This window comes from Loxodonta africana, chromosome 21, assembly GCF_030014295.1.
Source record: "Loxodonta africana isolate mLoxAfr1 chromosome 21, mLoxAfr1.hap2, whole genome shotgun sequence".
Taxonomy (NCBI): domain Eukaryota; kingdom Metazoa; phylum Chordata; class Mammalia; order Proboscidea; family Elephantidae; genus Loxodonta; species Loxodonta africana.
The window spans coordinates 40,013,065-40,036,734 of NC_087362.1; the positions used below are offsets into that span (position 1 = coordinate 40,013,065).

The window sequence follows — 23,670 nt, forward strand, 5'->3', positions numbered from 1 at the left end:
TTTCTCTTCTGGGCGCCTGTGAAGCTTTTTGCTCTATTAAGGTCGGAAGCCCAGAATCAGGCAGGATAGTCTGGTATGGCTCCAATTTCATCATGAGGACCATGCTCCTCAACAGAGCAGGGATTTATAACAGCAGTGCTCTATCTTAGGCAGTATACTAGTCCCCTCAATGATTTGGGACCCTTTGTTTGTTTTCTGCCCAAGCCATGGTGTTTTCAATTGCCTCATATGCATGTGAAAGCTGGACAATGAATAAGGAAGACTGAAGGAGGATTGAAGCCTTTGAATTATGATGTTGGTGAAGAATACTGAATACACCATGGATTGCCAAAAGAATAAACAAATCTGTCTTGGAAGAAGTACAACCAGAATGCTGCTTAGAAGCAAGGATGGCAAGGCTTCGTCTCATGTTATCAGGAGGGACCAGTCCCTGGAGGAGGACATCATGCTTGGTAAAGTAGGAAGTCACTGAAAAAGAGGAAGACCTTCAATGAGATGGACTGACACGTGGTTGCAACAACAGGCGCAAGTATAACAACAATTGTGAGGATGGCGCAGGATCACGCAGTGTTTCGTTTTGTTGTACACAGGGTTGCTGTGAGTTGGAACCAACTTGATGGCACCTAACAACAATAACATTCATTTTCTACTGCTCAGACAAAGCTATTTCCTCCTTGTCTTGTATCATTTGCAGTTTTCTTCACCAAGGTTATCCCTTGTTTCTACCAACTGGAAAGCAGAAGTCCAACCAATTATCTTCACTTTGGTCAGGGGTGTTAAGTACCGTCCAATACTCTATATATTCTGCAAAACAAGTGGGAAGTTAGGACAAAGCAAGAGGGAAGGGGCCAGATTTTTATTACTGTATAGGCAGGGCAGTATGCTAATATTATGTGGTAGGCAGAATGATGCTGCCGCCCACAAAGACATCCATGTCCCAAGCCTCAGAACCTGTGAGTATGTTAGGTTACATGGCAAAGGGGAATGAAGGCTGCAGAATTAGATAACCCTAAAATACAGAGATTAACCCAGATTATGAGTGGGCCCAATGTAACTAAAAAAAAAAAAAAAAAAAAAAATCCCTTAAAGATGGAAGAGAGAGGCAGGAGGACAGTCAGGAATATGCAACTACGAAAGAAAGGCACAGAGGTATAGCACCGCTGGCTCTGAAGGTGGAAGAAGGGGCCACAAGCCAAGGAATGTGGGGACGTCCTCTAAAACCTGGGAAGGGCAAGGAGACAGATTCTCCCCTACAGCCTCCAGAAAGGAACACAGTCCTGCTGACACCTTGATTTTAGCCCAGTGAGACCTGTGACAGACTTATATCCTACAGAACTGCAAGATAGTAAATCTGTGCTCAGTAGCTGCTGAGTTTGTGGTTATTTGTTACCGCAGCAACATGTGGTACCACAAGCGAATGCATGTGGTACAATGGGTATAACTCATCCATCAACCCAGTGGTTTTCTGATGTGTAAGGTTCAAAATAAAGAGTTGATTCACTTTAAATAAGCAAGGCTTTAGGGATCACAAAAACAAAAATTTATTTTTATTATCATTACTTTTATCATTGTTTTAATGCTAATTTTACTTTTCATCTTCTCACATTTAGCCTTCAGAAATGTATTGCGATGGAATGGCCCACCCAGGACACCTGCTGAGACAGCAGTGTGCCTCTTGGATGAGAGAGTCCACTAGCCAAGTGTTTCTGTCTCTGTTATGCCCCTTATTAGCTGTGCTGCCTTAAGCCAGTTAGCCTCTCTAAATCTCAGTTTGCTTATCTGCAAAATGGGAATTAATAGTCCCGACTTCTCAGAGGATCTTTATGAGAATTAAAAGAGGCAATTTATAAAATGCTGAGCTGAGCACCTCACACAAAGTAAGTGCTTGATACAAGGAAGAAAAAGATCCACGGTGTTTAAGTGATTTGCCAAAGAGCACAGGGTTACATAGCAAAGACTGAAATACAATGCCCCCCTTCCCCTGCTAGCACTCTCTTCCATTATCCTGCATCTACTACCAAACCCTTCTAGGACTCAAACTGGTGAAATTTGAGACCGTATCAGTTTCAACAATACAGACAATTCTCTTAATTAAACGCATTCTCACGACAGTCTCTATAAAGCTGTTTGAATATGATTAAGTACCAGATATCATCATACCAATGGAACAAATATATACCGAGCTGTATTCCTGGGTTCCAATCTACTACCAAAATTTTAAATAAAGAACATATATTCAGTAATCCTTATTCCTTATTATTGTTGGTATTCAACTTATTTCACAAATATAAGGCAGCTTATTAAACAAACAAACAAGACATAAAACCCAACTACAAAACTTACTGTGGGTCAAACTGGGTAGGGCACAGCTAGGCATTAAGGTTACAAAGAAATAAAGACTTGGCCTTGTGTTCAGTAGGCTTAGCAGCCCCAACAGGGACTCTGGACCAGAGTATTAGAAAAGGAAATGCTAGGCAGTATAGGTTAAATCCCAGTGATGGGCAAGGAAAACAGTTTTCCTGAGCGCTGAGGTCAAGAGAGAAGCTTCAGGAGGAGGGCATATTTGAATAGCGTGAGAGATGGTGGCGTGGGTAATGGAAATGATGACAAAGGTCACAGAACCTGAGTGCAGGCACTGGGGTTGGTGACTTATGGGGGTCGTCATCTAACCACATAAAAGCCCTAGAAGAAGGAAAAATTGTGAACCACATTTTACAGATCAGAAAACTGAAGTTCACACAGGTGCAGCACTTTTTGCACAGCCCACACAAGTAGGAATTGGTGGGGCTGGGACTGGGACACTGCAGCCTAACCTTGAAAGCTCTCCACTACCGGGGAAGATACTCCAGCAAAAGGAAGAGCAGTGACATGTGGTGACAAGCCAGTGACAGGGACAGGGATTCTGAGACCTGAAATGTGGGAGCTGACTTCAATAGCACCAGGAATGAGCCCAGGTGCAACCAATCACATGCCATGGGCAGCAGGGAGGCAAGGTGAGTCCGATGGGCAGAGTGCCCCGCCCCAGTGGCCAAGAGGGGCAAACAGTAGAACACAAGTCAGACCTCCATTCGATGCTCAGAAGAAACAAGGCAGCCGTACCAGAGAGGCTCAGGATGGAGTATCAGCTCCAGCTCTGTGGCGGCCCATCCCCTCACACCCTGGACAGGTCTCAAGACAGCCTCCTGAAACTGCCCTGGGGGCCCCAGAGGCCCTGAGGTCTCCAGGGCTTGTCACTCAGGAACCGAATACACTTAGTCTAATTGGATATTATTCCCTCTTTATGAAGCCAAGCAGGTTGTTACCTAGCTCCCTGGCTAAGACATTTGCAACATCATTTTGCAATTACATCTCCCTGGTATTTGTCATGGCACAGAAATTAAGTTTCTGTGTCCCTGGTCCCCAAAGTCATCTTTTTCATCTGTTTAAAATATAGGTGATATGCCAGTTCTTTTTTAATCTGTAAGCTCTTTTCCATCCTCTACAAAAAACCCTGCGATACCTGACCAATTATTTTCTAACCCACATTAAAAATAGATGCCATTTTCCATTGCCACAGTGGCAGTCACTAGAGCTGCTCACAATTGTTCTGGTTCTGTGATTCTGTAGGGCACGTAGTAAGATGGCACTTCTCTGTCCGTTTCAAGGCTGGGCAGGGCCATGGACTTGATTTGGCCAATGAACTATGGGTAGAGATTCTATTTCCGGTGGAAGCTTTACAAGCCAGGCACTAATTTGCCATGATCTTCCCCTCTGCTGCAGAAATAGCAGAGGTACAAGGAGGTCAGCCTGGATCCCTGAGGGACTTTATTGAGCAGAGCCCCCTTCATACCCTAACTTGGTCAGCTGTCATGAGCGAGAAATAAACTGTGTTAAGCCATTGAGATGTTGAGGGGTGTTTGTTACTGCAACACAATCTAGTGCATGTTATTAGTTGCCGTCTAATCAACTCCAAACCATGGTGACCACGTGTATAACAGAACGAAACCTTGCCTAGTCCTGTGCCATCTTCACAATAGTTGGTATGCTCATATCTGCTGTTGTGGCCTCTGTGTATTTTGAGTCCCTTCCAACCCAGGGGGCTCATTTTCCAGCACTATATCGGACAATATTCTGTTCTGATCCATAAGGTTTTCACTGGGGAATTTTCAGAAGTAGATTGCCAGACCCTTCTTCCTAGTATGTCTTAGTTTGGAAGCCTGGTGAAACCTGTCCATCATGGGTGACACTGCTGATATTGGACATACTGATGGCATAACTTCACAGCAACACTCAAGCCCCCACAATATGACAAACTGACTGACGGGTGGTGGAATCTAGTGCGTACTGACTGACAAAAAGCCATTTTAACAGGCTGAAGTTCTATCTTTTTGTTCTGCCTCTTTGTCATGAGGTTGGGTTTTGTTTTACCTCCATCACTATTGAGACTGCTTGTGAGTTATCAAGAGTAGGCCAGTCAGACTCCCTACATTTCAATGTCCATCATAACCCCTGAGTTATTCTTGGTTCCTTCTTATACATGTTGCACACTGTCCTTCTTGAACCTGATCCAGACCTGCAGAACAAGAAAGCCGACCTTGCTTTTACAACAGGAGGCACATATGTAGTCAAAGCAGTGGGTCTTTCCTCCCATCTTCCTCTGGCAAATTGTCTCTATACCTACGGCCTGGGTCCTTCCAGAATGCTCTATCCATTGCTTCCTCTGTGGTTATATCTTCTCCCACCAACCTAGTTTGATCAAATTCTGCCCTCAGAGAAGAAACCAATCCACACCTTGTCCATCTAATAAGAGTCAGAATGCTGGAATGTTCCCAGGATCGGCCAGATGCTAGCCTACTGAGTGCCTTACTGGGGAGGGAAGTTCATCAGTCTGCATTCCAAGCCGGCCAGCCACCTGCCTATTGCTTTCCCATGCCTTTCTCAAATAGACCAAAACAACAAAAAAATATATGATCAAATATATCTATCATGGTTATACGCTAGGGACTTAACACTTATTAGCCCTAATTTTCAAAACAAACTGAAGCTCAGGGAAGTTAAACAGCAGGGCCTGGATTTGAACCACATTCTTCCGATGCCATGCTCACATCACTTCCACTCCACAAACTTCCTCCCCCCATTTCACCCTATTCTTCTTCCTGCCAAGGGAATCCTCTCCAATCGTATCTGTACAGCAAAGACATCTTCCTGTTTCCACCATGAGCAATACTAACCTGAGCTCTTCCTTCTAGAATGTCTTTTCCACAGTGTCAGTAACAGAATTAGTGCATTTCTAGGCACACAGTCTAGGTGCCTATTTTTTCTAAGTTTCTCAGGCAGCAACTGACAACATTCACAGTGCTTTCTAGAAGCCAGGTGCTTTATGAAGCAGCTCACATGTATCATCTCCTATCTGCTTGACTCTCTCTTTCATTCAACTATCATCTTGTCAAAAAAGCCTTGCCCAAGAACCCTGAAGAGGGCAGAACTTGACACCCAGTAGGCTCACAATATATATGATAAGTGAATGAATAAATGAAAGAAATAAGCCCTTCAGAATCATGCCTGTGGACACCTTGCAAAGCATGAGTCCCATGCAATGGCTTGGCTGGTCCCATAACCACTTTCCTGAGAAGCAGAGCCCACCCTAGATGCCCAGGAAATCAGCAGTGCAAAAACTCAGCCCGCAGTACCCACCCTCTTCCCTTGAGCCATGCCAGGGCCAGAACCAAAAATAATTCCTCTCAGCCCTCCAGCCTCTCACCAGGAATATCTGAAGTATCTTTAATAAAACTTTAGAGGCTCAAATTGCCCACAATTCTAGAAATGCCTCCAGTTACTATGGATTTATCAGTGAAGAGAATGAAATAAAGAAAAGTTGTTTCATAGTTAAAGCCACGGCCACTTTATCCCAGATGTACTTAAATCACTTAGCTCTTAACAGAATCTTTAACTATAAATATACTAAATTTGGTAGTAGGATAGATTAAGTACAAAAGGAAATTAACACTGCCTTAGAGAATGGCGATAACATATTAAACCACTGATAGGCTACTTTTGAGAATTATAACTGGGTAGACCTAACATTTTTAAATGGATATTACAGATGATGAAATACGGCTTGTCCACCTTCTGAAATGCAATTGAATTTACGTTGATTAAAGAAAGGTAAAAAATCTAATATTATATAGTGCCTTACTTTAAAAATGTCAAACAAGCCCCAAAAATGACTTCTTAATGAAATAGGTTTTGGTGACTAAATAGTGTGCCATTAGTCCTCTGGCAAGAAAATGCAGTATTTAGTTCCATTATGATTGTGTGTGTGCAGGGTTTTATTCATGGGTAAATTAACACTTTCACCAGCCATCTGTCAGTTGGCTTACTGTCGTGGCTTGCATGATACATATTATGATACTGGAAGCTATGCCACCAATATTTCAAATACCAGTAGGGTGATCCATGGTGAGCAGGTTTCTACAGAGCTTCCAGACTAAGACAGACTAGGAAGAAAAACCTGGCAACCTACTGCGGAAATTAGCCAATGAAACCTTATGATCACAACAGTATTGCCTGATATAGTGCTAGAAGATGAGCCCCCTGAGGTGGAAGACACTCAAACAGAGACCACAATGGACTCGAGCATATCTACAATTGTGAAGATGACATTGGACTGGGCAAGGTTTCATTCCATTGTACACAGGGTGACATGATTCGGAGCCAGTAGCCCAGCAATTAACAAAGAAAATTAACACTTGCCTTCCAAAGAAACCAGTAGCAACAACAAAAGTTTGCCACGCTTTGTCTTTAGCCCTGTTTGCATTCTCCAAAGCAAACTGACAGTCACATGACACACTACATTAAAAATCCTCAGCGGTATCGACTGCCTGGAGCCAATGCTTCCCCGTTAAATACAGCACAGCTCAATTAACAGCTCTTCAATACACAATTTAATTTTTCTTTCATCTTGATCCACAGCCCGGCTCAAAATGAGGAATGCTGGAATAGATGTACTTTGAATATTGAAGCAAGTCTTTATAAATAAACCTATCACACTTGTAATGATTTCTGTCATAACATGACAAAATAGATGAGACTCAGCGTCTGGCACTTCGGCTCACACGTCATTTTTCCAACATCACCAGAACCTAGAGATTTTTTCCTTTTTTTTTTTTAGGCTTTTCTCTAATACTTTTTCCAGCTTTCTAAATGGTATTCTGCTGTTGGAGAAAAGTTTATCCTTTTTTTTTTCTTCCCTGTGTGACAACTCTTCAGAAGGAACCAGGGAAATTACTATTCTGCTACTTACATGTAAGGTAAGGCATGTAACTTATAAATGAATCATGAAGGTCTTACCCTTGGAAACACATTCATATTTCATCATAAATAGGATCCATAACATTTACTCCACATACAGTATTTATATTTATACATGATTATTCAAGGTTTTTTAAATCTCGGCAAGCCGGCACTTTCATAAGCAAGCCAACATTCTCCTTTAACCTATAAGGCACAAAACAGAATGTACGAAAAGTACTCCCAATTGACCCAATGCAGACACGTTCTCCCTGGGTGGAAGGTATTATATTAACAAAGAGTACTGTGAAGCAAGTGATTTCTCGAAGGTATACGATGCAGTGTTCATATAGCTCCATGTGCCTACTGTTTGTCAGAGGCAGATGTTTCGCTCTGGACCAGGGACAGTGTCCTCTGTTCAGATTCATAAAAACAGATATGACAACACTTCATGCCTTGGGTTCAAAGTGCTATAGCCCTGATGTGGTTTTCCAACAGTTTGCATGAAATAGGTGAGGGAGGAGCAGGGCCCTCCCTCCATACGTGAATAAAAGTTTAGAAGAGACAGGCTGAAACCTAGTCCCTTCTGACAAAATTGCTCCACTTGGTCTTTTCCAGCTGCAGAGGAAGAGTTCTTGGGGACCATCATCGTCACATCATGGTGACAATGGAGTTATCTAAGATTTACTTATTGTATTCCAATGCATTTAATTTTCACGTTATAATTTATAACCTACTTTAAAAATTCAAAATGCATTTCATATTTTTCCACACATTCACTGCCTACTTAGCATGAGATAGAACATACACATAAATGTGCATAAATACACACACACACAAGTACAACCATTCAAAATAGGAACGGACACAACTACCCATATTTTAAATACCCCACCCCGGCTCCATCCACATGTTTCTTCCCCATATGTTCTGCTGCTACTTACATGGCTTGGAGGGAACAAAACAAAAGCTGTAAGAGACTTTTTAATTGTCAGAGATAGAGCACTTGGAATTCATAGTAATTAACTAGTCATTATTTCAAATAAGAACATTAATTGGTATGTTCAGAAAATCTGCAGCACTGCAAAATTTAAAATAAACATTACAAAGATATCATTTATAACCAATCTATATTTACCACTCAAGTGAGCTTCAAACTATATTTCTTTCTATTATGCTTTTATTGGCTACAGAACACAGTAAATGGGGTGTGTTATGCACAGCTTCCAAAACACCTAAATTTATAAAACCTAATTACATAAATTAATTAGGAATGAACACATACATTTATGTCTTTGTTTGCAACTGCAACATATTAAACATGACAAAATTCATAAGTAGACCCTAAAAGAAAAATAGTGCCAGGTATTCATTTTCCCTAACAGATTTTTACGAGATTTAATTTGACTTATCTAGTCCTAAGGGTCATGATTCATAATAAATATGCAGTTTCTAGCCATTTCATGCATATATATATATGTAAGTGTATGTTTTTATGGTTTTAAAGGACTCAGAATGTTTAAATTCAACAGCATTTATTTTAAGATCTAGAGGCGAAGGGCAAAAAATTACTCAAATGTTATTTCTATCTAGCTTATCTCTTACACTGTTATCAGACAGCTTTTTTAGTAATTAGAGCAGTAAACCAAAAAAAAAACCTAGCCCACTACAGTCAAGTCGATTCCAACTCATAGCGACCCTATAGGAGAAAGTAGAACTGCCCCATAGAGTTTCCAAGGAACACCTGGTGGATTCGAACTGCAGACCTCTTGGTTAGCAGCCGTAGTACTTAACCACTATGCCACCAGGGTTTCAAGTTAGAGCAGTACACATACAAAATTATGTGATTTGCCTCCACCTAGATTATCACAGGAAACATCCATTGAAACAAGCTCACTCCCGAGTTGCTCTTCAAATCCTGAACTGAAACTAATGCCCTGAAGTCACCTTTAAACTAAGTGACAGTTTGGCTCGAAGAGTAAAGCTTGTCACCCTTGAGTATTGCATTACCTAAAAAAAATTATATACAACCCTGGTGGTGTAGTGGTTAAGTGCTATGGCTGCTTACCAAAAGGCTGGCAGTTCAAATCCACCAGGGGCTCCTTGGAAACTCTATGAGGCAGTTCCATTCTGTCCTATAGGGTCGCTACGAGTCAGAATTGACTCGATGGCAGTGGGTTTGTTTTTTTGGTTTTTATATACAACCAAAGGGTCAACAGCTATTTTAAGGCACAAGTGAGAAGGTTGGGTGGGGGGGAGGGCAGGGAGATTGAGTAAATGGAAGTGAAACAATTAAAACAGGAACAGCGAGAATGTTGACACAATGTGAAGAATGTAACCAATGTCACTGATCATTATGTCTAGAAACTGTGGAAGGGGAGCACTTTTTGCTGTGTATATTTTCATCAAAAGCAAAATAAAAAAAAAGATGATACAAATAACTAAACAAAACAAGCTTAGTCTTTGTTTCAAGCAGGAATCGAATACTGATACATGATTCAAGTTAGAAGAACATGGTCAGAAACAGACATAATATACTGGTTCTGACTTAATACAAAAGTCAGAACCCACACCTTCCTATTATATTTGAAGTAAATAATATAATTTCATATCATTATTGTTCAGAATATTATTTTCTTGCTTGGAAAATGCTGAAAGGAAATAGTCTAATTTTGAAAAAAGGTAAAAATAAAGAGATGTGGAATGAGAAACTCTCTCCTCGCCCCCGATCAGTGCATATTCCTAACAGGATCATTTACATAGGCTTTTGAGATTCCTAGGTCCAGGCAGGGCTACCAGGAGTGTGTTTGTGTGCACACGCTGTCAGCTGGTTAAGAGCTGTGGTTAGGAGTACAGCATTGATGTTGTGTTCCCATTCCCACTCCTGGGAAACAAATGAGATTCTTCAGGTCATGGACCACTTCAGTGGGTCAGACAATGCCCCAGGCTCCCTACCTTACCTGCCCTTGCTTGCTGGAGTTAAAAGGGAGGCCCTCCCCAGAATAAATAAGAATGCAGAGTTCCTCATATCAACCCACGAGGTGACAAACAGCCTATCTTAAACAAAAGGGCCTGACTTCATCTTTATAATTCAGGAGTCTCTCCTGGAGGCACACTTGAACCTGAAACAGTGGAAGGAGGAGGCTCCTTGCAGCCTAGTTCACAGCCTTACAACTTTACTGCTCCTTGTGGCTCCTGCACAGGCGCCTCCAACTCAACAGGACCCAACCCAAGCATCCCCCACCCCCTGCCCCGCCTCACCACTCACACGTGCCTCCTCTTCCTGCCCCTCCTGTGCGCCCTATCTCAGTGAGAGGCACAGGAGCTCAAGCCATCACCACAGAAGGCATCCTAGAGCCCTTCCCTTCCCTCTTCTACCCACCCCACTGCCCACCTCAGCATCTCCCTCTTTCACCTCTCTCCAATTCATCCTGTTCTGGCCATCCTGCTGCCACTGTCTTCACACAAACCCATGCTTCCTGCACCAAACCTCAACAGGCTCCAAAATCCCACAGCTCATTCTCATATTCTCATCTGAGCAAGGAAAGGCCTTGCTTTAATTGTAACCACCCTCCCCTCTGCCCTCAATATGAAGCCCAAACACCTCAGCAAGTTAGCAAAGGGCCTTTGTGGTTTGCCCTGACTGTCCTACCTAGCTTCATCTCTCACTGTGCCTCCATTCTCTCCCTGTACTCCAGCCATAGGAAGGTCCATGGTCTTCCCAAAAGTACCCTGGCTCCCTCCTCTCTCCAGACCTCTGCCCAGGGAGTATTCTCTGACTGTAATGCCCTTCTTTCCTTTTCTTCTATTTGCCAACTCCTAGTAATTTTGCTGAAGATCATTCAAAAACAGCTGCAGCAGTATACCGACAGGGAACTGCCAGAAATTCAGGCCTGTTTCAGAAAACGATGTGGAACCAGGGATATCATTGCTGATGTCAGATGGATCCTGGCTGAAAGCAGAGAATACCAGAAGGATGTTTACCTGTGTTTTATTGACTATGCAAAGGCATTCGACTGTGTGGATCATAACAAACTATGGATAACACTGCGAAGAATGGGAATTCCAGAACACTTAATCGTGCTCATGAGGAACCTTTACATAGATCAAGAGGCAGTTGTTTGGACAGAACAAGGCGATATTGATTGGTTTAAAGTCAGGAAAGGTGTGCGTCAGGGTTGTATTCTTTCACCTGTATGCTGAACAAATAATACGGGAAGCCAGACTATATGAAAAAGAATGGGGCATCAGGATTGGAGGAAGACTCATTAACAACCTGCATCATGCAGATGACACAACCTTGCTTGCTGAAAGTGAAAAGGACTTGAAGCACTTACTAATGAAGATCAAAGACCACAGCCTTCAGTATGGATTACACCTCAACATAAAGAAAACAAAAATCCTCACAACTGGACCAATGAGCAACATCATGATAAACGGAGAAAAGACTGAAGTTGTCAAGGATTTCATTTTACTTGGATCCACAACCAACAGCCATGGAAGCAGGAGTCAAGAAATCAAAAGACGCATTGCATTGGGCACATCTGCTGCAAGGAGCTCCTCAAAGTGTTGAAGAGCAAAGATGTCACCCTAAAGACTAAAGTGAGCCTGACCCAAGCCATGGTATTTTCAATCACATCATATGTATGTGAAAGCTGGACAATGAATAAGGAAGACCGAAGAAGAGTTGACGCCTTTGCATTGTGGTGTTGGCGAAGAATATTGAATATACCATGGACTGCCAAAAGAACAAACAAATCTGTCTTGGAAGAAGTGCGGCCAGAATGCTCCTTAGAGGCAAGGATGGCGAGACTGCGTCTTATATACTTTGGACATGTTGTCAGGAGGGATCAGTCCCTGGAGAAGGACACCACACTTGGCAGAGTACAGGGTCAGCAGAAAAGAGGAAGACCCTCAATGAGGTGGATTGACACAGCGGCTGCAACAATGAGCTCAAGCATAACAACGATTGTAAGGATGGCACAGGACCGGGCAATGTTTCGTTCTGTTGTGCATAGGGTCGCTATGAGTCGGAACCGACTCGACAGCAACTAACAAAAACATCAAAGTAATTCTCCAACATTCAAATCCAAACTCAGCTCCTCTCGGAAGTCCTTTCTGACTACCCATCCCACTGACCAATGGGGTTAGATGCTGTGGTGGTTTCAAAATAGGTCCACAAATAATTGACAATCCTCCCCTCATGAAGTACAGCCTACTTCCCCTTCCCTTTGGTGTGGGTTGGACTTAATGACCCACTTCTAATGAAGTGAATGTGGAAAAAGTGAAAGTGGATGACCTCTGAGACCAGGGCACAAATGGCACCATGGTTCCTGCATTGGTCTCATTCTGGGATCACTTGATCTGGAAAAATCCAGCCGCTACATTGTTAAGACCTTCAAGTAGTTTCATAGAGAGGTCTGTGTGGTGAAGAATTATAGCCTCTACTGAGCCAGGGAGGAACTGAGACTTCCAGCCAACAGCCATGTGAGTGAGCCATCTTGCAGGTGGATCTTTCAGCCCTAATCAACCTTTCAGATACCTGCAGGCTCAGCCAACATGTGTTGTGAGATATACTGAGCAAAAGACACCCAGAAAAGTCATACCTGAATTCCTGATCCACAGAAACTCTGTAAGATAATATGAGTTTACTGTTTTAAACCACTGACTTCCGGGGTAATTTGTTACGCGGGTACCCTCCCTGTAGGCTTCTACAGTATCCTGCACTTCCCTCTCTCTCAAGTCCCCAGCACAATACCTGGCACTGAATACACTTGAGGAACCCATGGATAGATGGCTAAATCAGTGAATTTATGAGCAAATGTGCCGGCACAATGAGGACTGGAGATAACGTACAAATAATATTCTAAAAAATCTAGCACTTGTTATATAAGGATGCAGTGGTATAATGCTATGGTAACATAACCAGTTATAATCAATACTTGTTCAAGCTAGAAAGAAGCGTGGAGGCATTGTTATATATCCACATTATTTTTTTTTTTTAATATTTCAAGAGGCCAGACCAGGCAGGAGCCCTGGTGGCACAATAGTTAAGAGCTTGGCTGTTAACCAGAAGGTTGGCAGTTCAAATCCACCAGCCACTCCTTGGAAACTGGTGGGGCAGTTCTATTCTGCCCTTTAGGATCACTATGAGTCAGAATTGACTTGACAGCAATGGGTTTGGTTTTTTGGTTTACACCTGGTACCATACTGGCAATCACTGCTTGGGAAAAGGGGGCAAGAGTGGGCGCTAAGAAAATTCACATAAATTTTTTTAATAACACCTTTATTGAGAGATTATTCATATGTCACCTAATCCACCCATTTAAAATGTACAGCTCAAAAGTTTCTAGTGTACTCACAGTGTTATGCAACCATCATCACAATCAATTTTAGAATATTTTTACCAACCAAAACAAAATCCCATACCCATAAGGAAGGATGGGTAGATGGGTGGATGTATGAGTGGGTGGACAGGTTGGTGGATGGATGGGGAGATGGTGTTTTCCTATCCTGGCCTGTTGTTTCCTGGCCTTTTTTCCTGCCTTGAATGCCTGCCCACATTCCCATTTCTATTCAACAGACATCCTTCCAGGCCCAGCTCTTCCTCCAAGCCTCTTATGACACTACCATCCACTCTCATAACTAAAAAAGAACTTCCACAGTTTTTAATGTCATTTATCCTGTCCACTGTGTCAGAGTTCTTTGTGTAAAGGATGTCCCTGACTCCTAGACTTGAGCTCCTGGAAGGCAGGACTGATTCATCTCCTCCACAGCACCCAGCACAGTATCTCCAACAAAACCACTTATTAACTAACAATCATCCATCAACTGGCTGAGTATTCAAAATAAAAATTTTTAAAAATCTTTTTACTTCCAAAAGGTAAAGATCTAGAATTTAAAATCCTCCCTTCTCCAATCTTAGGAAATTAGTGACCTAAACTCACATAAGCACAATCAAGGTCCAGCTTTGCTTCCATCTTGGACTTGTGGTGCCAGCTGAGGCAAACCTCTTTTCTTCTCCCTCGTGCTGCGCATGCACAGTCTCAAGGTATGGAATCAGGTGATTTCTCAGGTCCTTCCCACCTCACCCATTCTACAGTCCCTTGATTCACATGAGAACAGAGGAGGGCTAAACGGATGACTTTCACATAAGCAGCCACTATGTAAGCCTAACATTATGTTGGTTCAAATTAGGGTTTAAAAAAACAAAAAAGGCTGGAGCCAGGGGTAGGGGGTGGGGGGTCTTTCCATAGATGGTAATGAATTGCTTTTCACCCTTCTGCCTCCTCCAATTACTCTGACTCAAAAGAAATGCTCTTGCTACAGGTAGTATGAGTTATCTTCCTTCCCGGCCAATGGTGTCTTTGTCACTTGCTCCTCTCCCTTCTCTTCTCGCCACTCCTGTCCCAAAATTGAGATGGTGGCAAACAAAAGTGCCACACATTCACGATAAAGGAGAGTATAGATATCAACTTGTTACCCACCAACTCCCCATAATAAGTGTTTCAGCTTTGCCAGATATTTCTCATTTTATCTCTTGGCTACCAACATTATGGACTCAGAATACAGTCTTAGAATAATCAAGCACAAATTATTAATACAGTTTCATCATACCTTCTCATGCTTTCAATATTCTTGTAAGCTTAGTAAGTTCTCCTTACACACTGAACCTTTTACATGTTACCTATATAATGATGCTACTTAATTTGTCTTTTGAAAAAATAATCGTCTTAATGGACAAACATTTTGGCTTTTAGCTGAAATTTTTTTTCTACTTACACTAATCAACAAGGAAAGGAAACATGCTGCCAAACTAATGGGCGCACTAACATCTTACGACACAAACGTTTTATTTGGGTGTTTTGTAATAATATAGTCCCCTCTATCTAGGGTGGATTTTGTTGTTATTATTTGCCATCCAGACAGCTCTGACTTGTGGTGACCTTATAAGGACTTAATTAAAAAGCAGAAACAATCATACTGTTTTCCGTCCAATTTTCCTTGTAACTGCTTCCCTGAGAGTGAAGAATTGCTGTCTCCGTTTGGAAGGCCAAAGTAAATATTTGCCTTTTAATGGTAAGCCTTTCTTCCGTCTGCAGTCCGCTGTGCACTCCTACCCACTTACAAATAGAAACGGAAGGAGTTTTTAATAGTGTGAATTGAATTCGGGAGTGATGCCTGGTTTCTCCTCCAGCACAGCCCATCAGCAGTACACACATGCAAAGTGCTCCCATCCACAATACATCCTACACAACCAGAGAGGGCTGCCCAGAGACAGAACACAGTGATGCTTTACAGAAGCTGGCAGGCTTACCTTGGGCAAAGACCACTGCACTCTAAGATTAATCCAGCCCTTATAGACAACAAAGATTCCCTCGGGCTTTAAACACTGAAGCCGGACCTCCCAGTACGTGGATTAACTATAAGGAAACACCACATGAGGGCAAACCGAACGCAGTCACCTGAGAAACTGAGTGTCCACAGAGTGTGAACACAGTAATAAGTACAAAATTTGTGACAACGTACAATGGAACAGGCACTCTACTAAGCACTTCAACAATACCTCCTCGAGGTCCTACAACAATCCTGCAAGGCAGGTATTAATATTGCATTTCACACAGTGGGAAACTGAGGCACAGATAGGTCAAGTGGCTTGACCAAACCTTTGTTTTTAATTCCTGTCCTTTTTTTTTTTTCTTGGTTATTGTTGCTAGAGAAGGGCTAAAACCTGTATAGACAGTCAGTTAAAGGCGTTTCAGCAAGGTGAAACAAACGGACACAAACTGATCCAATTTAGCAGTAAGTCATGTGAAACAAAGAAAATGAGGAAATTAAAAGGCTGGGGAGGAATTTTTTTAAACGCCTACTATGTGTAGAGGGTGAGGCAGTGTTGACTCAGTGGTAAAACTATCACTTTCTGTGCTGGATACCCAGTTCGATTCCCAGCCAATGCACCTTATGACCAGCCCCCACCCATCCATCAGTGGCAGCAGTGCATTGCTGTGATGCTGAACCGATCTCAACAGAGCCTCCAGACTAAGACAGACGAGGAAGAAAGGCCTGGCAACCTACTTCCAAAAATCAGATAATGAAAACCCTACGGATCACAACAGTCCAATTTGTAACCCATCATGGGGATGGCAAAGGACTGGGCAGCATTTTGTTCCATTGTGCATGGGGTCACCATGAGTCAGGGACCAACTTGACAGCAGCTAACAAGAATGTGTGCAGAGGTAGCAAAGTCAGAGAATGATACTACCATCAGCAAATATTGCTGTTTCATCTTTCTAGTTCTATCAGTGACTCACTGTCTAACCGTAGAAATCTCTTGGCGATACTCAGTAACTTAAAAGGGGAGATATTAAGAAATGCATAACTTATTTCCTTCCTTGCCATCCCAACAGGCTTAAAAAAAATATCAGGTTGCACACTGGCCATCAGGTCGTTGGTGACTTCTTTTGAAGCCACGACCTTTGTAGGTCCATAAATAATTCCTTTTCCTACTACGAAATGGCTCTTCTTGCATACTGTGATGGTTAAGATTGTGCATCAACTTGGGTGTGCCATGATTCTCAGTGTTTTGGCAGTCGAGTAATGTGACCACTTCCATGTTGAGATTTGATACGTGGTCACCCCTATGATGGGATTTGCTGTGAGTAGCCAATAAGTTGAAGGGGAGTTTCCTCGGGTGTGTAGCCTGCCTTGAGTGTTGGCGGACATTTAAGTAGGGCTCGAGGGCTTTTGATAATTCTGGATCCTGCAGCTGGCTCCTGTTTGTCTAATTTTCAGTTCTTGGGACTTGAGCTAGCAGCTTACCTGCAGTCTTGCTGCCTATCTTGGGATTTGTTGACCTTCACAGCCTGTGAGCAACAGCCCTGCTCTCTAGCCTGCCGATCTGAGGTTTGCCAGCCCCTGCGGCTACGTGAATCAGGAGAAGCCTCTTTCCTGACCCACAGACTTGAGATGTTACTGCGTCTCCAACCACGTGAGCCATTTCCTTGATATAAATCTCTCTATACAGGTATATTTATACGCTTTACTGGTTTTGCTTCTCTAGAGAAGCTAGCCTAAGACACACAAATTGGTGTTTTCCGTCACACCACTGATTACTCCACCAAATAGGTTTTTTCATCTGTAAGTGATTCATTTACTGTGAAATCTGCACAAATGCCGTTACCTGCTTGGTTTGTACAAGAGAGAAGGAAGATCTAAGTCTAGAACTCAACCCAAGCAAAATGCTCTAAGAGTTAACTGTGTGTGAGGGTGGGTGGGGGGTATGTAAAGGGGAAATATGAGTATACATGAGTCAGACATTTGAGTAACAGAAGCCCAGCTCATCAGGCTCAGCAATATCACGTGAGTTGCACAAAGGAGATTCAGGACCCATGCCCCTTATGTCTCTAATGAACTAATGGCAGGACATAACGATAGCAACGGGTGAAGCACAGGGAAAGAGAATGCATTTGAACAGTCTTCATTGGGTGTTGTGAGAGTTGTGACACTGGACCCCAAGAGACGGAAATGTCACTGAGGCGCACTGTTTAGCCCTTGGGTAAGAAATATTTATATGGCCATAGTGATGTAAATATTTTTTTTTCTCACCTTTAGAACAAATCCACAGATGATGCACAGGAGATTTCATTAAAGTTATAGAATGGAAGGTAAATGTTATTAACCACACCAAAGTAAAAGTCTAACTGGCAGAAGTTAGGGAGTGAAGGGGAAAGGGAGTGTTGGAGGGATTCACAGGGGCGCCAGTCGCCTCATCTTACAAGGCAGAGTCAATGACATTGTCCAGAATGGTTTGAGCAAAAGCAAAAATACACACGTGTGTGTATGCGTGTGTATGTTTAATAAAACAAGAAATGGTGGTTTAAACATAATATTAAGAGACAGAAGGCAACCACTAGAAACTTCAAAAACAAATCGTTGAAAGCGGTTGCCTTTGACACTGTAAGCCAACATTTAGAAAATCACCTGACACAGTCTATTCTCAACCAATATTTGCTGAATGAATTGAATGAGTAGACAAAAGTAGAGAGTGAGAAGGGCAGGGTAGGAGGCTACTGTTTAGTATTCTCAGTCCTTTGGAACTATTTGATTTTTTCTTAATGTTTGCAAATATTACTTTTGCTTGTTGGCCAGATGGGAAGGTTGTTTTTGTTTTAATTTTTCTGGTAAGAATCTGGTTCCCCAGGCTCTGGAGGGTAACCTTAAAATGGTCACAATTTCTTGCTTGAAACTGCAAGATGCAGGAATCAATCTCAAAGTAGCTCTCTGCCTGGTCAGCCTGGGCAGTAACCCAAAGGTGGTGGGACCAGGGTGGAGAAGGCAGCCTCAAAATGGTGGCAGCAGATGGCCTGGACCATTGGCATCTTCAGAGAACCAGCTTTTTGTTTAATGAACCACAGTTTTAGGCAAGAGTAGTGAAAACTGCCTTTGGTCCCACAGTTTTTACAAATTTGCTGTAAAAAGAAAAGAAAGAAATTAAAGAAAAATTACTAGTACAGAGAAGGAGAAGAAGTGCATGACTGTGTCAGTTTGCTATGTGTTGTTAAAATATATGGGCTTTGTTTTCAAATTCTGCTTCTGTCAAAGACTTAGCTGTGTAGCCTCGGCAAGTTGCTTTGTCATTTGTCAAATGGAGACGGTAACATCCATTTCATAGGATTGGTAAAAGATTAAATAATGTCTGTAAATATTTGGCACATGATATGGACTAAAATGTTATTTCCCTTATTCTGCTCTGTCCGTGGGATGAATGCTGGTAGAATACATAACTCTCCACCTCAGAGGGAGTTTAGTTCACAGATACTTCCTCAAAGGATGTGACAAATACTTGACGGTAATTTTATTAAGCTCAGATAATAACTGACTTCAAAGGATATGAAAAATATTTTTTAAATCCAAAACAACATTTTGATTTGAAATCAAAAAGTCACAAAATATAAAGCTCAGTAAGTAACTAGCTGGATTTAAAAATACATATATCGTGTCACATATATTACACCTGAATAATTTAATCATCGTTTATGGCAGCATCCATGATGTGTGCTTATTTGAAGCTGGTTATCATGTCCCATTAGGAACTGTGTGATATAGGGGAAAGACTCAGCTAGCTTTGGAGGCAGATGGCCCTGAACCGGGTCCCAGGTTCACCACTTAACAGCTGCTTTACCCTGGCTGAGTTTCTTCATATCTCAGAGCCTCAGTTTCCTTTCTGTACAAAGGAAATGATATCAAAGATGGCACAGATGTAATAAGGCATGAGAAATAATATATGTTGAATGCCTGGGATGGCACCTGGCACAGGGCTGGCCCTCAATTCATGCTAACTGCTATTATTTGCCATACGATACCACCTTTTCCTACGTTCAAAATTACATATTGCACGAGTAATTTCTGTTTCTGCTTGGGAAGGATTTCGCTAGGAAACAATGAGATCCAAATCATGTTTCACTCTCACTTAAAATGCTCAAACCAGGCAGTACTCAGTGGGGGTGATAAAATTGCCTTGTGGATCTTACCATGACTTTTGTCCAAAATGATCACAGACTACATTAAATCATTAGCAGAAACTTCACTGCCTGCTGATTTTACAATGCAGGCAATGAAATTCATTGCAGAAGCAAAATAGGGCCAATAATATAATTACAGCGCTCTGCCTATGCAGTCAGAGCTAATGCTATTATTTGACATTGCAACGCTGTGTTTTTTCCCTCGAGTCTCTGTAGAGACAAGGTTCGCCCTAATTGGTTCCAAAGCACAACCTCCCCACCACAATCTTTCCTCAGGACCAGTAATGTTAATTTCCACACGACTGTAAATAGTATTTGCAACCAATACAAACATGGTAATAAGAGGCTAGGTGGGTAATTAATGTGGTTACAAAGTAGCTTATTTGCATTTTTATTTAAAAACGGCCTTCTTAAAAAGCAGCTCAGATTTCTCTTTGCAAAAGGAGCCTTGGTTAAAGAGTACAGCAGTAATTACTCTCTTTAGGGGTTCTTTTATATGTCCTTCAGGGAATTAGAATGAAAAGATAAGCAGAATTATAAAGGAAATCATGTAAAATATGAAATGTACTATAAACACTTAGTAGTGTATTTACCACAAGCTAGGTCTTTTTTTTTTAGGTCTACCTTCTTCATTAACTGAATATTTTAAACAGCTTACAATACATTCAAATTAACTGTAGATCTGGCTAAAAGGTACAATCATCTAGCTAAACTTTTTTTTGAAAGGTATATGATTTCAAATGTCCTTACAGTAAATGTCAATGCTTACTCACCTCCTGCTGAAAAGTGCCCTCAAAGACAAAGGGTTAAGTGTGGCGACCCGTCACTGAGAAAGATCTATGTTCTCTGAACCCAAAAAGTAGGCTTTCGGAAGGAAACCAGTATGTCCAATATGGTAGCTACTCTTTACCATAATGTGGATATTTAAATTTAAAGCGAATTTTTAAAAATTAAAAAAAAGGAAACCAAAATGTAAGAGCAATAATTCTATCTCTTCTTAGCTTATACCTTGCATTCCTGGGTTCAAGAAACAAAGGGAGTAAACAAACTCAAAAAGTAACAACGTTTCTCATTTCTCTCCTGAGCATAACATGTGCAAATTATGAGAAGGTGGCCATGGCGTCAGCACCAACAACAGTCGGAACACCAGAATTCATTCAGAGGCCATTTAATCACCTACTAGCCAGTGGGTGCTGAGCCGGCAGCTGGAACACAGAGGTAAGAAGTGCATCTCCATCCCTCAAGGAGGTCACAGTGCAGGCGGCAGACTGTCTTGTGGACCACTGTGGCACACCTATGGGGGTGCCAGCCAGGGCTAATGAAAGAGCAGGTTCCACTCAGTCTGTGGCCATGCTGTTGTTGTTAGGCGCCATCCAGTTGGTTCCGACTCATAGCGACCCTATGTACCACAGAACAAAACACTGCCCGGTCCTGTGCCATCCTTACAATCCCTGTTATGCTTGAGCCCATTGTTGCAGCCACTGTGTCAATCCATATCGTTGAGGGTCTTCCTCTTTTTCACTGACCCTCTACATTACCAAGCACGATGTCCTTCTCCAGGGACTGGTCCCTCCTAACACCGTATCCAAAGTATGTAAGACGCAGTCTCACCATCCTTGCTTCTAAGGAGCATTTTGGTTATATTTCTTCCAAGACAGATTCGTTCGTTCTTTTGGCAGTCCGTGGTATAATTAATATTCTTCAGCAAAACACCACAATTCAAAGGCACCAAGTCTTCTTTGGTCTTCCTTATTCATTGTCCAGCTCTGTGGCCACGGGAAAAGTTTTATACAGCATGACGCTCAAGCAGACTTCTCTAAGAGGAGAAAGAGACTGAGTCTAAGCCTGGAAGGGTGGGGCTCTGCAGGTGAAGTGCCAGCATATACCAAGGTCCAGGGCGTGGAGGAGCATGGTGGGCCTGGGGAACTACATGGGAGAAAGCTCAGTGGGATCTTAGTTACCAGAAGGCAGAAAAGAAGTTGCAAACACAAATGTCAGGCAAGTCACAAATTGATTCATTTATCCTTCAACAATTACTTATGAAGGGTCCGTAATGTGCTCAACTGTGTTCTACATCATAACACACATTCTACTGGGGAGAGACAGTCAAAAAACACAATAAAGACAATCCAAACCAAAACCAAACCCAGTGCCATCGAGTCAATTCCAACTCATAGCGACCCTATAGAACAGAGTAGAACTGCCCCATAGAGTTTCCAAGGAGCGCCTGGCGGATTTGAACTGCCGACCCTTTGGTTAGCAGCCACAGCACTTAACCACTACGCCACCAGGGTTTCCTTAATAAAGACAATACATAAGAAAATTATAGAACATGTTATCAGGTTATAAGTGCTAAGGATAAAAGGGTATTAGTACCAGCTGCCACAGAGTCAAATCCAAATCATGGTGGCCCCGAAAGTATGTCAGAGTGAAACTATGCTCCGTGGGGTTTTTGATGGCTGATTTTTCTAAAGTAGATCGCCAGGACTTTCTCCCAAGGCACGTCTGAGTGGACTAAAACCTCCAACCTTCTGATTAGCAGCTGAGTATGTAACTGTTTGCCCTGCCCAGAATCGGGAGTGATGAGGGTTGATGGCTAAACTAGGCAGAGTGGGAGAGCTGGCATGGAGTATCTGGCCTGACTCAAAGAAGCAGCTACTACTCAGTCCTAGGGAATTGTTGCCATGTCTTCCAGTCTTTTCAAGAGAAGCTAAAAATTTGAATTTCTAGGTGAAATTTGATTTTTTTTTAAACTAAAAAGAAAGAAAAAATGCAAACAACTCCAACAAGGCTGACATTAATCCAAAACACACAAAATACTAAATGCTGGAGAGGCTGTGGAGAGATTGGAACACTTATACACTGCTGGTGGGAATGTAAAATGGTACAACCACTTTGGAAATTGATTTGGCACTTCCTTAAAAAGCTAGAAATAGGACTTCCATAAGACCCAGCAATCCCACTCCTTGGAACATATCCTAGGGAAATAAGAGCCTTTACACGAACAGATATATGCATACCCATGTTTACTGCAGCACTGTTTACAATAGCAAAAAGATGGAAGTAACCAATGTGCCCATCAATGGATGAATGGATAAATAAATTATGGTATATTCACACAATAGAATACTACGCATCGATAAAGAACAGTGAGGAATCTGTGAAACATTTCATAACACGGAGGAACCTGGAAGGCATTATGCTGAGTGAAATTAGTCAGCTGCAAAAGGACAAATATGGTATAAGACCACTATTATAAGAACTTAAGAAATACTTTAAACTGAGAAGAAAACATTCTTTGGTGGTTACGAGAGGGGGGAGGGAGGGTGGCAGAGGGACATTCACTAATTAGATAGTAGATAAGAACTACTTTAAGTGAAGGGAAAGACAGCACACAATACAGGGGAGGTCAGCACAATTGGACTAAACCAAAAGCAAAGAAGTTTCCTCAATAAACTGAATGCTTCAAAGACCAGCGTAGCAGAGGCAGGGGTCTGGGGACCATGGTTTCAGGGGACACCTAAGTCAATTGGCATAATAAAATCTGTTAAGAAAACATTCTGCAGTCCACTTTGAAGAGTGGCGTCTGGGGTCTTAAATGCTAGCAAGCAGCCATCTAAGATGCATCAATGAGTCTCAACCCACCTGGATCAAAGGAGAATGAAGAACACCAAGGACACAAGGCAATTACAAGCCTAAGAGACAGAAAGGGCCACATGAGCCAGAGACTACATCATCCTGAGACCAGAAGAACTAGATGGTGCGAGGCTACAACCCATGACTGCCCTGACAGGGAACACAACAGAGAACCCCTGAGGGAGCAGGACAGCAGTGGGATGCAGACCCCAAATTCTCATAAGACCAGACTTAATGGTCTGAC

General features: G+C 42.2%; 1 protein-coding gene across 13 annotated transcripts in view; it reads right to left on the minus strand.

Annotated features, from left to right (window-relative positions):
• Positions 1 to 23,670, minus strand: part of WWOX (WW domain containing oxidoreductase) — a 1,096,383-nt gene that overhangs the window by 974,721 nt on the left and 97,992 nt on the right. Inside the window, exon 6 of one of the 13 annotated variants that reach the window (XM_064273759.1) lies at positions 1,096 to 21,716. The exons of the other annotated variants lie outside the window; for them this stretch is intronic. Coding sequence (XP_064129829.1) covers positions 21,630 to 21,716 — 87 coding nt within the window. The 3' untranslated portion in view covers positions 1,096 to 21,629. Of the gene's footprint in view, positions 1 to 1,095; positions 21,717 to 23,670 lie in introns of those variants that run through there. 13 annotated transcript variants of the gene reach the window in all.